This window comes from Pleurodeles waltl, chromosome 6 (genome assembly GCF_031143425.1).
Source record: "Pleurodeles waltl isolate 20211129_DDA chromosome 6, aPleWal1.hap1.20221129, whole genome shotgun sequence".
In the NCBI taxonomy this organism is placed as follows: domain Eukaryota; kingdom Metazoa; phylum Chordata; class Amphibia; order Caudata; family Salamandridae; genus Pleurodeles; species Pleurodeles waltl.
This window is the reverse complement of record NC_090445.1, coordinates 783,615,660-783,631,537: the sequence shown is the minus strand read 5'-3', so window position 1 is coordinate 783,631,537 and position 15,878 is coordinate 783,615,660. Positions and strand designations below refer to the sequence as shown.

The following is a 15,878-nucleotide window of genomic DNA, read 5'->3' as shown; positions in this document are numbered from 1 at the left end:
CTTACTCTTCCTTTCTTCCCCACCGTACCTCCCACTATCACCACTTTGACTGATGGAGGACCATTTCTCATTTTGCAGCAGAAAGTGCAAGCCATTTTGGTCAAAAGGGCTATCAAGATGGTGCCAGTGCCACATGTTCTGTGGAATAGAAGACTCTTTTTCCATCTAAAAAGGTCCCAAATTAGAGATCTGCTGCACACTGGCCAAACTATTGAATTTTTGGGCTCAGTTTCCAAGGGCACAGGCTGTGCCCAGAAATAAACTGAAGTCAGTGCGCTTGGGTGCACATATATGTGACTCCATCCATGACGACTTAGGCAGAGTGCGGCCAACGCAGATTTACATGAATCCACAAACTGGTACACAGGGGCTGTGCTGAAAATCTTTGGTTCCAGTCTGGTGCCTGGGGATATTCTAAATGTGAGGAATTAGCCATTAGATACAGTATCCACGAGAAAGAAGTTACTCAAGGTAAGAAACGTATTCAGTAATACCACCTCATCATTATTAAGGATACCGCCATCATTTAAAATGGACTGCACTTCTTTTAGGCTAAGTTGTGTCCTACACAGACCTAAGGTAAGTTGTAATTTATTTTCATCTTGATGAAAAAGAGTTTGCAATTACCGTCCTGTCAATTAAAAGAAGCATGTAAAACTGAGAAAATGCCCATGTTATGTGGAAACCTAAACCAGTTTATTTGTGCGTTATACCTGGATGCATACCACATGGCAAAGAACATAAGATCAATATAGATTATATCTTTTAAACAAAAAGCGAAATATAGAAAATAAACTATATTTTTTATTTTTCTCTAGGTGTCTAAGAATTTCAGTGAAGTTTTTCAGAAGTTGGTGCCTAGTGGTAAAGCCACATTAGTGATGAAAAAAGGTGACGTGGAGGGTAGCCAGTCCCAGGACGAAGAAGGCAGCACAGAAAGTGAGAAAGGGTCTGGATCTCAAAGCAGTGTCCCCTCAGTGGACCAATTCACTGGTGTTGGAATAAGGGTAACAATTAGTCTACTTTTTCAAACTTTTGTTGAATTTTGTAAGAGATGACAAAACAAATGAATTGACATTTATTGTAACTACATATTAGTACTTTCCATTTGACTTAAAGGTTATGAAAATATTGCTTTGGCACTACTAGAAAATCATGTACCAGTGCTGTGGGTCACATTGCAGAGTTGTGACTGCAAAAAAATACAGAATTCCAATTCCAATAGCCACTTCCACCTGCTGATAAATAGGTACTAGACTGGATCCAGGATTGATTGTCATGACTTTCCTTTGCCGGCAGGTGGCACGGATTCCATCTTTGCTCCAGAAGCGTTGCAGGTGTTAATCAGTGGAGCCATATAGTGCCACCCTGGTGCACTAGAGGCCGTTTATATTTTTTTCTCCCCAAGAAATTTTGACATTAAGCTTTGCAGATCCTATAATGGACATTTCTCACTCCCCATGAGTTTTGTGCCTGGGGCCAAAGCATGATTCTTAAGCTGGGCAACGGATGTGGCCTCATCTGTGCTAAGGCCAGTTAGGAGCTGGCAGCAAAGCTTTGTATGGTCAGTGCACACAACAAGCATCAGGCTCGACTCTGGTTGAAGTTAAGTTCGGCCTTGAAATCTCATTCATTGCCATTGTCACAGTTTTACGTTTCCTACAATTTTAGTAGGACTGTGTATTGTGTCAACAAGAACTTCACAATAGAGAGACTTAGAGGGTGACCGCCAAAAGGCCGCCCGCCGGCCCAGCGGGAAAGACCCTGCAACTAGGAAGCCGGCTCCGAATGTAGCCGGCGGAGTTGCAGGGGTGCGACGGGTGCAGTGGCACCCGTCGCGATTTTCACTGTCTGCTAAGCAGACAGTGAAAATCTTTGTGGGGCCCTGTTAGGGGGCCCCTGCACTGCCCATGCCAGTGGCATGGGCAGTGCAGGGACCCCCAGGGGCCCCACAACACCAGTTCCCGCCATCCTGTTCCTGGCGGTAGAAACCGCCAGGAACAGGCTGGTGGGAAGGGGGTCGGAATCCCCATGGCGGCGCTGCAAGCAGCGCCGCCATGGAGGATTCCCTGGCCCAGGGGAAAACCGGCGGGAAACCGCTGGTTCCCCTTTTCTGACCGCGGCTTTACCGCCGCGGTCAGAATGGCCCTGGAAGCACCGCCAGCCTGTTGGCGGTGCTTCCGTGGTCCTAGTCTACATATATCATCAGTAAATGTTGGTTTGTGTTGGCTAGCTCACAGTACCATATCTAAACCTCTATCCTGACCAGGGTGATAAATGTTATTGATAACCTTGAACATGACCACTCTGATTCCCAAGGAATTCATGGAAACATGTCTAACATTTTCGATTGTTTTGTATGCCCTGGTTATAAATAAGGAAGATATGAAAATACATTTTCAAAACATTTATTGAAATGATCGTATTCTTGTAAAGAAAACGTGAGCTGCTATGCTTAAACAGATGACATAGTTCTAATCAGCATTATTAAAATGGTGAAAAATACAAGCAGTTCAGCTGTGTTAATTGTTATTGTACTCCTGTAGGAAGCTGGCTCTGCATGTGCTACACCAAATGAAGGTATAGTGTGCACAGAGTCCAGTGGATCCCCAGAGGCTTAACAGAGGCTAAAATAGATGATACTAATGCTCTCGTTTGTGGCAGTGTGGGCGAGCAGTTAGGCTAAGCATTTGTTGTACACACATAGTCAGGTAAATGAGGCACACACAGTGACTAACTCCAGTCCAATGTTTATGTAAAAACAGGTACTTTTTTACTTTTATTTTAGAACCAAAAGGATTTTTGTTGCAGGTAAGTACAATTTCAGGATTGTGACACTTTCAAGTATCAATAGGACTTTTGATGAAAATCAACAGTAAGCATACATTTCATATAGCAAGACTTTTCAATGGCAAAAGTAGACAGTCCGTGCAAAGCCAGTGAGTGAAATGCAGTCCTATGGGAAGAAAAGCACAATCACCATTTACAGGTAAGTTCTTGACTTACTATCCTAGTCTTCAGGGTTTTATGTGTCTATAGGGCAAGGTCCCATGAGACACCAAGTTTGCACAGAGGCAGCTGAGTGCAGTGGTCAAAGATGTATTTATTAGTAAATCCAGCACTGGCATCAGTGTGAGTTTATTAAGCTGAGAAGTTTGATACCAAACATTTTTGCTTTCAGTAAAACTGTCATGGAACTGTGGAGTTCGTAGTGACAAACTCCAAACCCATATACTCAGTATGGCTTCACTGCACTTAAAATGTGTAAGAATGGACTTAGACACTGTAGGGGCTTATTGCTCGTGCAGCTATGCCCTCACCTGTAGTATAGTGCACCCTGCCTTACGGCTGTAAGGCCTGCCAAAGGGGTGACTTACCTATGCCACAGACGGTGTTTGGAGGCATGGAGGCCATGTCTCCTTTACCTTTTTCTCTGCACCAAAACACAGTCTGCAGGGGCAGTGTGCATGTGTTTGATGAGGTTTCTCTTAGGGTGACTTAATACTGCCTCAGCCCTTAGTGCCCTCTCAAGCCACAAGGCCCTTGGTACCACTGGTACCTTTTTACAAGGGACTTAGCTGTGTGCCAGACTTGTGTCAATTGTGGGAGCAATGGTACCATTTTAGGGAAAGAACACAGGTGCTGGGGCCTGGTTAGCAGGATCCCAGCATACACTCAGTCCAGTTAGCCTCAGATATCAAGCAAAAGTTTGTGTGTGTGTTGGGGGGGGGTTGACCCCCCCCCCCCCCAACACACAACCCCTAAAGAAAAGGAAAAAAGAGGATGAGACTAATCTTTCCCAAGAGAGTCTTCATTGTCTAAGTGGAAAACCTGGAAAGTCCATCTTCATTTGCATGGGCAGTCCCTGGTCTGTGTTCCACTGTAAAGTCCACTCCCTGTAGGGAGATGGACCATCGTAAAAGTTGAGGGTTCTCACCATTCATCTGCATAAGCCATCTGAGAAGTCTGTGGTCATTTTGAAGAAGGAAGTGAATACCCAACAGGTATGATCTCAACTTCTTGAGGGACCAAACCACAGCAGATACCTCCGTCTCAATGGCATATGAGAGGGACCCTGAACCCAGGAGACTGGATGGTAGCGTTGGACTTAAAGGATGCTGATTTCCATTTTCCATCCTACCTGCCCACAGGTGTGCAATTCATGGTAGGCCACAAGCATTTTCAGTTCACTGTGCTCCCCTTTGGCCTTACCAGCTGGGGGTTTGTCTTCCCCTATCCCAATAACTGGCTGACAGCATTAGTGGAATCTCTCGGACATGGTTCAGATCTTGTAGGGAACTGCGCAGAATATGCAGCAGTGGCTCTTGAACCTCGATTGGCTCAGAGGGAGATCCCTTTCACTTCCCCAACCAGATCTGACAGTAGTGAGAGATGTGTCACTCCAGGGATGGGGGGAACCACATGGGAGAGGCAGAGATCGAAAGGCGTCTGGTCTCTGGCAGAGTCTGAGCTCCATATCAATGTTTTGGAGGTCAGGGCGATCAGACAGGCGTTGAAAGCATTCCTTCCCTCTCAAAGGGAGTCATGCATGTGTTCATGGACAACACCACAGCCATGTGGTACTGTAACATGCAGGGTGGGGTGGGCTCTGCGCCTCTTGATATGGCTGGAACAGCAGGGCATTTCCCTGGTGTTCGAACACCTGGCGGGCTTTCTGAATTCCAGAGCAAAAGATCTCAGCTGACAATGCCTGGTCAATCACAAGTGGCATCTCCATCCAGAGGTGGCGCAAGGTCTCTTCAGCAGTGGGGAGAGCCTTGGTTAGATCTTTTCACCTCCACAGAGAACGTGCAATGTCAGCAGTTTTACACGTTGGAGTTTCCAAGGTGACACTCGCTCAGCACCGTTTTTCGTCTTGCGGGGAGCTCAGGCCTCTTGCACACCTTTCCGTCCATAGCACTTCAGCCCAGAGTTCTCAAGAAGATCAAGAACTACCAGTCCCCAATAATCCTTGTAACTCCAGACTGGGCATAAAGAGTCTGGTGTCCCTAGCTATTGAGCATGGCCATCGATTCTCTGAGCACACTGCCCCTTTGGGAAGATCTTCTGTTGCAGCAGCAGGGTAGAGTTCTCCACCTGAACCTGTCTTGTCTACGCCTTCTAGCTTGGAGATTGAGTGGCGGCATTTGACAGCTTTTGACCTTCTGCCCGAACTCTGTAACATTTTCTATGGCAACTCGCCATCCCTCCACCAAAATGCTATACGCCTGTCGATGGAACAAAATTGTGGCATTGTGCACGGACAAGTCTGTTGACCCCATCGCTGCCCTTCTTTCCGAGGTCCTTTTATTCATACTTTCTTTGACCCAGCATGGCTCTGTTTTGGGTACCCTGAAAGGTTTGCCTGCTATCTCTTTTTATGAGATTACCTGACCTGGCCAACCCTCTTTGTTTAAATCTCCTATTGTCCATAGAATCCGTAAGGGTCTTACCCATATGTTTCTTTCATCACCATTCCTCATGCACCAATGGGATTTGAATCTGGTTCCTACTTTATTTATGTGTGCTCATTTTGAGCCGCTCCATAATTGTCCTCTCAGGCTTTCCGATGCTAAAACAGCTTCCCTAGTGGCCATTACATCTGTGCGCAGGTTGAGAGAGTTGCAGGCATTCTCATCTAAGCCACTCTACCTTTCCATCTATCCTGACAAAGTGGTGCTTCGCACCAGAGCTTTCTTTTTACCAAAAGTGGCCAGCCCTTTCATTTTAAGCCAAACCATAACCTTGCCTAATTTTTTAACGCATCCCCTCATCCTTCTAAGGAAGAGGAGGGACTCCACTGCCAGGACCCAGAAAGTGTTGGCTTACTACCTTGATCGTACCAAAGAGTTCTGAGGGGATGATCAACTCTTTGTTCGGTATGTGGGTGCGAAGAAAGGTCGGGCAGTGCAGAAGAGAACCACCTTTAGATGGGTTGTTCTCTGCATTAAAATCTGCTACACATTGGCTAAAGTGGGGAAATATTGCATGTATATTTTATATCAAAGTGAAAATATTACTTAGTCACTGAACACAGAATAATCATTTAATCATCATTCCTAATGCAAAGTAATGTTAGTCTTCCTTTGTCTCACTCTATTGATACAGAAACATATATAACCAATCGGACATACATTTAACATATCACATATATACAACATCTACATATAAATATATATACACATCTATTCACACAGTACATAATAGTTTAACATATATTACTCCGTAATGCGTGCTCAAAAAGTCTATTGCAATGAAAGCTTCCTAACGAGTTTGTTTATATATCTATTGGAACCTTTTTCCAAGCAAGCAGTCTTCCAGCTAAGGTAGTAGTGATTATTAGGTCACTCATGGACACTCATTCCTGTCAGTTATTTACGGTATAATCTCATAAATCAAAAAGATTTTGTAGCACTTCTCAGATTAGTAGTCAACGTGTTTCAGCCCTCCAACTTCAGGCCTCTTCAGGACATAGGAAGCAGTGCCTATATACGCAATTTTTAAAGTATATTACTCTCAAAATATAATTAATATTTTAGTGTAAAGCATAATATCAATTATAATTTCATCATTCCCGCCAGGGGCTCTTAACACCCTGTTCACCATTGTGCGTACTTAACATCTTATCTCTGTTTCCACCGCATCCCAAAAGTGCTAGTGTAACAGGAAAATACATGCTCCGTTTCATCACGAGCCACATGCAGTAATAAACTTGTTCTAGTGTCTCCCCACGTAGTGCTAGCACAAATTAGACATCCTTTATTTGGGTAAAACCTCAAAATAGCCAAGTGTAACACCAATCTTGTGTCTTTCGAATGTAATATGCACTCAACACTATTTACTAAATGACCATATACTTATACTTGCTGCTCATTATACCATTTTCGAATAGCCAGACTTATTTTGGCGAGACAAACTAAGAAACTGGGGACCCATATGCACTTTCATCAACATCCAGCTACGTATATCTTTATCAACCATCTCTGGAAATAACGTGAAAAACTATTGATTATAACACTTGACATTAATTTATCTCTTGTAACTACCTGTTGTTACTGTTGTTTTTACCTACATTCTATTCCTTTTTTGTTCAGTATGCCAAGACGGAAACCCGCCTACATGAAAAACTTCCAATGTATTAACGTTCATCCCAGTACCAAAGTGCAAATGTTGCTCCTAGGATTCCCAAGCAGTTTGTGCCTGTATGTGTCATGCTGTTTAAAGCTCTGTCTTCTGACTCCTCCCTTCAAACGAGCTGCGTCTCGCACGTTGTTGGGCAGCCGTATTGGAAAGATAGAGTACCAAACAAATATAATACAACATTCAAATGTATTTCAAAATATATATAATCAATGCGGTTCTTGAATAGATATTAAATATTCAGAGCTCTGTATACAGGACTGAAAATGCCACCAACTTTCTGCGCGTTGCTCATAAAACCCAGTATATGTGTGAACGTCTGACAAAGTAATTTGGCGGCCATGTTGCAGTATAAATAAACTGCACTGCAGAGGTAACCGAAACCTATCAATACAAAACTAAAATAAATAGAAATATTAATCACTGCTTACGAGACAAAAATAGCCGCTTTCTATTCCTTCTGTTACGCATTGCTTTTAAGAGCCAGTGTCTATAAAGGCATATCCATATAAATATGTCACAATATTACCAACTAGCAGAATAATCATTTCATGTTGTTTTTAGCTTCTTATCAGAGCCCACATTTCATCTGTCATTCAAACCTCATCTAGCTGTACCATACTTCTCAATGAACCTCACCTCCATTTTAGCAAGAATAGAGGACACCTTCTTGCCCGGTAACTTAGAATCCTCCACATATAATACCGACCATAATACAGCTTCCTCTTTATGGTCTTTTTCTATATGGTGATCTACCAGGGGGGCACCTCGTACTTTACATCTGATCCTGGACATATGTTGTAAAATCCGTGCTTTAACTGGTTGTACAGTTTGGGCACTCATCCTACCATAGCGACATCCGCAACTACTGCTTTAGCATGGGGATTTCCAGTCCTGGATATCTGTCAGCCTCAGCGTGGGCATCACTGCACACATGCACCAAACACTATTGCCTGGACAGTCATGTCCTGAGGGATGGGAACTTTGCCAGTTCGGTCCTGCAGGACTTCCTGTTATAATCTTGGTTCGCAGATCCACCTCTGGTATTGCTTGGGTATCTATTCTAAGCTAAGGAGTCTGGAGCTAAAAGTCTCTGTCAGATGAACAAGTTACTTACCTTCGGTAACGCCTTATCTGGTAGCGACGTATTCTAGTTGCTGATTCCTTATGGACCCACCTAGCCTCCCCGCTCTGCAAGCTGATTTATATGGACAAGGACTCCACTTCAGGGCCCTATTTCTGATGCATCAGTGGTCAGTGCTCTTTATGGCTCCGCACTTCTGGTGTGAAAAGTGGTGAAAAGAAACTGACAGCAGCATGCCGGGTTGGCGTCTATATAGGTCCCCCAAAGACGTATCCAGCTTGCATGGTGCTGGCAACAGCGCACAGGAGTACTGTTCAAGAAAAATCTCTGGATCCAGACGGACACCTGGGAGAAGTTCTAAGGTAAGGAATCCGCAACTAGAATATGTCTCTATCAGATAAGGCATTACTGAATGTAAGTAACTTGTTTGACTACCCTGAAGACACAGGGCCAGCTGCTGATCCCTAGGAGGGCTTCAATGTTTACTCCCCGGGAACTCTTCATTTGGACCACAATTCAGTTAGAGCATCTCCACCAGTTGACACCATGGCCTACCATGAGATAATTCAGAGGGCAGCTAGACACCACCAAGTTGGATCCAAGAGGTGAAGGACTTCCTAGGAGGGACTTTTTCAAAATCTGCATGTATTGTCCAATATCTACCCATTCTCAAACAAATGTTTAAATCTGTCCCATATAATTTGAAGTAGCTGGTAAACATTATGTCGGTGACACCTAGAGGGGAGAGGAGGTATCCAGCAAAACCTGTTTATATCCGAGGTCAGGTTCTTCTTGACTCTTTGGTGGTTCAAACCATACTCAAAAGTGCCTCCACCTAGGCAACAGTAATGCCTCTCCACCTAATAAGGAGGGCAAAACGTTGATTCTGTGGGCAAAAGAGTGGCTGAGCAGGGGTGTGGAATATAATAAAATATCTACTTGTCCATGGGACAGGTTGCTTCTTAAATCTACTTGTCCTGTAAAAAATCTACTTGTCCCTTTGGTGCCATGCAGTGCGGCAACAAATTATGGCAGCACTCTCATTATGTTAAAACTCTGATAATAGTCAGCATGCCAAGGCTAATTCTATAGTAGAGCTTTAATACTTGTAATTTCAGTCCCTTCTATAGCAATTACCATATTTTGCCACCTTTCAGCAGATCTACGTACTGGGGCTGGAGAAAGCGGTAAGCAATAGTTCCAGGGCTGAAATGCCTTTGAGTCTGCAAACCTACTAACTTACATGTTTTAACCTCTTGGGTGAGGGGGTCAGTCTCTGTCCGACACCCGCACTACCTTCCTGATGCTGGTCACGACCAGTGGGCGACACCAGGGAGGGGGTTAAAAAATCCTCTCATGAATCGCACAGGAGGATTTTCTTTTTTTAATTACCGAGTAACGCCACTATTTGTTTTCCCCACTGGAGGAGAAAGCAGCCGTAAGGCCGCTTCCTGCTCCTGTGGGGAAAACGGGCCTCCCCGACATTTGGGAAGGCCTTGTTTGGCAGGGGAGATTCTCAACCTTTAAAACAAGGCATTCCTGAACTGTCACGGATCGAGTGACTCCATCTCTCCGTCAGAGTGCACATGGGCATTGATTCCTTTGTTAGATTGTTTTCTTTCCGCTGTCGGGTTAGGACGTGTTTCTCTCGTTCCAAGATTTTCGATTCGGAAACTGTATATAACTCTATTTGACTGTTGGTATTGTTTCGATCTCGTTTCATCTAAAGTCGAGCCAATAGTACTGTCGAAAAACAGGAAACAACCTTTTGGGTGCGCGTGCCCAACTTGGGTTTGTTTAGGTGTACCACGTCGAAGCCCGATGGACCGGACTCCATTCTGATTCTGTCCTCGATGGCACACAAAATTTCCGTAAACAGATCAACACGTGGTATGCAATTTGTCTCTTTCCCTACAGTCGAGAAGAGGACTGTAAAGCCTGTTGATTGTTCCGGTCAAAAAAGACGCTGCATGACCAGAGAGCCAGAAGACTGGAGATGGCATTGAAAAATACGAGTACGTCGACACCGAAAAGGAAGAACATGGCCCAGGCGCCAGTTTCCATTTAAGACACAGACTCTGAAGAAGACACGGAGGAAGATAGCCAACAGCTCACCCCGACTCAGCATGTGAGTACAACTGCCCCTATGCCCACTACCATAAGACTATCTAAGGCCTTGGGTGCACTACTGCCAGAGAGGCAGGGTTCCACCCAAAAGAAAATTATCTGCGAACGACCTTCGGGTTCGGCACTGAAAAAGGACACACCAGTTTCGATGCCGGAGTCGAGCAAATACACCAAAAGCTCCACATCCGAGCTGAGCAGGCTCCCACACTCTTCGGAGTCGAAAGTTAGACGACCAGCTTTGGAGCCGAAACAACAGGCTGTACTTTCGGGACCCAAAAAATTGTCAGCTTCGGAGCCGAAAAAATATTTGTATACAGAGGAACAAGGACTTTCGAGCCGTTTAAAGCAGAGCTCAAAGATTTTCGAAGAACAGACCTCTAAATCACCAAAAGCATCAGAATATATTTCTGAAGATTCTGACATTCAGCCCATACTTCAAATCATGGACGAAATACAATCAAGAATTCATATCCACAAAGAGACTCGGAGGATCACTGCTGTACCTCCTCCACAAACAAAAAGAAAGTTGGCATTTCAAGAAAATCTTGATACTGCTCCACCACCAGCAAAGATTTTTAAAAGGAAGGAGAAGCCATTACCCTTGCAAAATTCTCCACCACATTCGCCACAACTTTCTTTTTCACCACCACCTGTTAGCCCACTACCATTGCTTTCACCAACTCACTCTCAAACGTATTCACATGGTGATACAATTAATCATTGGGATCTGTATGATCCAGATCCCAAACCAACTAATGGCCCAGACCTCTATCCTTCAAAACGTTCACCACCAGAGGATACAACTGCATACACACAGGTCATCTCTAGGACAGCTGCGTACCATGGGGTACTTATCCATAGTGAGCCATTAGAAGAGGATTTCCTTTTCAGTACACTGTCCATGCATTCACGTTACCAGTGCTTACTAATTCTGTCTGGCTTGATCAGGCATGCAGGCAAAATATTTAAGAACCCCTAAAGGCTAGGATTTTAACACCCCGTGTAGACAACAAATACAAGCCTGCACCTACAGATCCAGCTTACATCATGCATCAGGTATCTCCATACTCTGTTGTTGTCAGTGCTCCCAGAAAAAGGGCTGATAGCCAATCATCAGGGGATACCTCTCCCCCTGACAAAGAAAACAGGAAGTTTGATGCTGCTGGCATGAGAGGGTAGCTGCACACGCAGCTAACCAATGGCGCATTGCCAATTCACAAGCCTTGCTAGCAAGATATGATAGGGCACACTGGGAAGAAATACAGGAATTATTTCAACACCTGCCAAAAGAACATCAAAAAAGGGCTCAACAAATTGTGGAAGAAGGTCAGGCAATAAGCAACAACCAAATAAGATCTGCTCTTGATGCTGCAGATACAGCAGCTAGGAGCGTAAATACTGCTATAACCATACATAGACATGCATGGTTAAGATCTTCTGGTTTCAAGCCAGAAATACAACAAGCAGTACTAAATATGCAATTCGACATAAAACATCTGTTTGGTCCTGAGGTTGACACAACATTCAAGAAACTCAGGAAAGATTCAGACACTGCAAAAGCAATGGGAGCTCTATACACAGCACCTTATAGAGGCTCCTTTCGTAAACAACAGATTAGAAGAGGCTTCAAGCCCCAATCTACAGATGCTTCCACCTCCCAACCTAAACAATGCCAACAACAATACCAAAGAGGAGCATTTAGAGGCTCTTATAGAGGCCAACACTTCAGAGCCAGAGGCAAATTCCAGGCCTCAAAATGTGTCGCTGCTCCATCAAAACAGTGACTTCCTAAGCATACCACAAACCACGCATCTGCTGTGGGTGGCAAACTGCAGCAATTCCACTCCCAATGGCAAAATATCACCACAGACCAATGGGTACTTTCAATTATCTGCAATGGTCATTGCCTAGAATTGATTTCTACCCCTTGTAGTGCTTTCCTCTTATCTAGTTTCTAAGCACTAACATAAACCACTAGAAATGCACTTCTGAGTTCAAAGAAGACTTTTATTGTTGTTAATCCTTCCCCAACCACAATTTTTATGTATGACGAATTAGTAGCTTTCAAGCCCGCGTTAATCAAACAAAATATATCAGTTTGCAATATACACAGCAGGTTATATTTATAAGATATTGAATGCAAAGCAAAACAAATACTTCACCGTGTGGGAAACTATTTACAGCTTCATCTTTCTAAGGTCTGCAAGCTGATGACCCCTTGTCAGCCGCGAGAAAGAGATTCATCTACCCACACGGGATTGCTGGCAGCTGGCGCCAAGCTCCAGCACGAGGTCCGGCAGATTCGAATCTGAATCTCTGCAGCCTGTATCATTCGTTACAAAGGTGTGCCCCCTCCTCTCAGACCTGGGAAACTGAGCAAGCCTTTTGGAGACTGGCCAGGTCTCCGAGACTACTCCTGTTCCCAAGCTCAAGCGGAGAGAAAAACACCCATGTACTCTCTCTTATCATGTCTAGTCTACTGTGAGAAAAACATCTTGTGCAAAAACACAGCTTGGAAAAATACAGCTTGGATTCTCAACTGCAATGTCTAACTCCACGTTAAAGGCAATAGGCAGCTAACCTAGATATCAAATGCAATGTCATGTTAAAGGCAATAGGCAGCTAACCTAAATATCAAATGCAATGTCTAGTGTCATGTCAAAGCCAATAGGCAGCTGAGCTGAATACAAAATGTAATGTATAATATCATGTCAAAGCCAATAGGCAGTTAAGCTGAATACAAAATGCAATATATAATATCATGTCAAAGCCCATAGGCAGAATATCTAATAGCATGTCAAAGTCAATAGGCAGCTAAATTGAATACATCATGTCAAAGCCAATAGGAATGCAATGTCAAAGCCAATAGGCGGCTAGACTGGATACAGCATGTCAAAGCCAATAGGCAGAATACAGAATGTAATGACTAATGCAATGTCAAAGCCCATAGGCGGCTAAACTGAATACAGAAAGCAATGGCTAATGCCATGTCAAAGCCCATAGGCGGCTAAACTGAACAAAACATACCATGTGCTACTGGTGAACATTGAGCAACTAATGTGCGCAGTGGTGAAACACAAAGTCATTGGTCAAAACAAAATTTAACAAATGGCACTACATTCCGCCCTTTGACCAATGAATTTTTGTTTCACATATCTCTTGTTTCAAACAAAAACAAAAAAAACATCAGCACAAACAAAAAAAAACATTATCAGCAAGTCAGATTTGAATGATCAAAGCAATAGAAGTGAATTAACACATTGATTTCATAACCTTTCACATCAGATACATCTACATAGAAAAGACTTGGCAATTTGTACTCTGAATGAGTCTCTAATTCAACAGTGTTAGCAATTTGATGTGGCATGAGTTCTACTCATGTAAAGGTGCACGGTCCAACTGAAAGGTTTGCTGGAAGATAAGCAAAAGTCAGAGTTCCATACGAGAGGGGAAAAAAAAAAAACACAGCTTAGTTCCAGTGGAAGAATGCAATCAAACAAGTTGAACTTGAACTGAAGGCGCAGTTTGCGCAAAATGGATCCATGGTGCTGGCACTTTACTCAGCCAGGTTCAGGTTGGGGGTTCAGTCCCTTCCCCGACCCCACACGCACACACTGGAAAGGGGACCACACAGCACACTCAGGGACAGTGACGAAACGTGGTAGGATCTGCAAAAGAAACAAGCATGACCCTTCTTGCAAATAACACTTCATCTAAACTGCACCCTTCCTCCCTCCCTCCCCGTTTTACAAGCAGCAGGACGTTTTTGAGGCCCTTTGTTATATTTTCTGCAGGTTCTGGAGGATCACTTGGGGCCTCAGCCCACACATCAGCACCGAGGTTTGTATCCGCTGCACCACAGCTTCCCTTTTCCTGCACCGTCAGAAGGGCTGGGGCAGACTCATTCTTCACCAAACCTCCATTCACTGCATCCTTGCCAAGTTGGGCCATTCTGTCTCCAATTTGTATGAATGAATCAGATTCTTTTCTGGGCATCAGCATAATTTCGATTTTTCCTTGGTAATCTGCAGCAACCACTCTCCCTAAAACCCGATCAACTCGCCATCTCTGTCCTGGCAACCCTCCTCCCCCCAACTGCTCTGTGACTGCTTGCATGACAGATTGCTTTTGTGCGTGCTGCACAGTTTTTATCAAATCTAGGGGAATGTGCATCTCTCTCATCTCTGCCCACCTGTAAGTGGCCTTTTCTCTCAGCTGTTCACATTTCTGGGGCACCCACTTAGCCATCCCCACTAAGGCAGAATTCTGGGTGAACACTTCTCTCTCTGAATTTTTCTCATTAACATCTGCAAGGTAATTGAACCAGTTAGGTGCTAAAACATTAGCAATGAACCAAAAATCAGCGTAAAAATGACACATCTCACGTAGCTCTTGCTTTAAAATCTGACACACATTATACAACTCCATTCCTTCTCCTGTGCCAGAAAACAACATTTCAGTCAATGAATCATTAGTAAAACAAACATGCTTTTTATCTTCAGTAGACACGAATTCAAATGGTGCACACAACTTCATTGATAACTCTTTTACCTGTGGTACTCTAGCCCTGTCTTGCAAGTACCAGATCCAGTGTATGATCCTAGCTAGGGGCACTATTTTCTTCCCTTGTTCTTGAATTACATGTACATAAGTATTTCCTTCTTGCACTGCGCAGAAACCTAAAGTCTGCATTATTTCATTTGCCAAATCACAAGCGCGCAGCTGCATATTATTTTTCACAGTGACCATATACAAAAGTGTTAGGATTTCACTCAAATGATGGATTTTATGTTTCCAAAAATCAAACAAGCTAATGAAACTCGGTGTCTCTTCCTTTAAAACCTTTCTTTTTACTTCATTCTGCAACGGTAACTCGTAAATCACATTCTTTGCTCTCTCCTCCGTGTTATCAGTTAAGGAATGCATTTTGTCTGCCAAAAACCCTGGCTCACACGAGCTGTCTTAACCCCCTCATTACTGGAATGGGAAAAGAAAGATTCTTCTACAACAGCAGTTTTATAACTTTCAGTCTGGCTAATTTGCTCACGTAAATTCCTATTTACATGTTCCAACTGCCTACATTTCTCCTGCATTTCTCTATAAGCAGATAAAGGTATCCAGACCTTTCTGTCATCATTACTTCCAAAAGACACTTTTTCTACATATGTACAACAGAAATTATTTCTCAAAACACTATCTGTAATTCCCCAAACAGAAAACAATTCACAGTTTTTCCGAGCACCATCGGGCAGTTTAACAACACATGCATTCTCAGACATGGTCTGCCGTGCTACTGTGATTCTCCAAAAAAAAACAATTTCTGTAATTCTCCAAACAACAAAAACAATTACACTTTTAAAGAAATCTACCAACTCGTCAACACCCTCTTAATCACCTCTTAATGACCGAACCCCACTCCTGGTACCAATTGTAGTGCTTTCCTCTTATCTAGTTTCTAAGCACTAACATAAACCACTAGAAATGCACTTCTGAGTTCAAAGAAGACTTTTATTGTTGTTAATCCTTC

General features: G+C 43.6%; 1 protein-coding gene across 1 annotated transcript in view; it reads left to right on the top strand.

Annotated features, from left to right (window-relative positions):
• SMC3 (structural maintenance of chromosomes 3) overlaps positions 1 to 15,878 on the top strand; it is an 849,197-nt gene that overhangs the window by 747,433 nt on the left and 85,886 nt on the right. Inside the window, exon 26 of the mRNA XM_069239408.1 lies at positions 819 to 1,007. Within this exon, the coding sequence (XP_069095509.1) occupies positions 819 to 1,007 (189 nt within the window). The remainder of the gene's footprint in view (positions 1 to 818; positions 1,008 to 15,878) is intronic.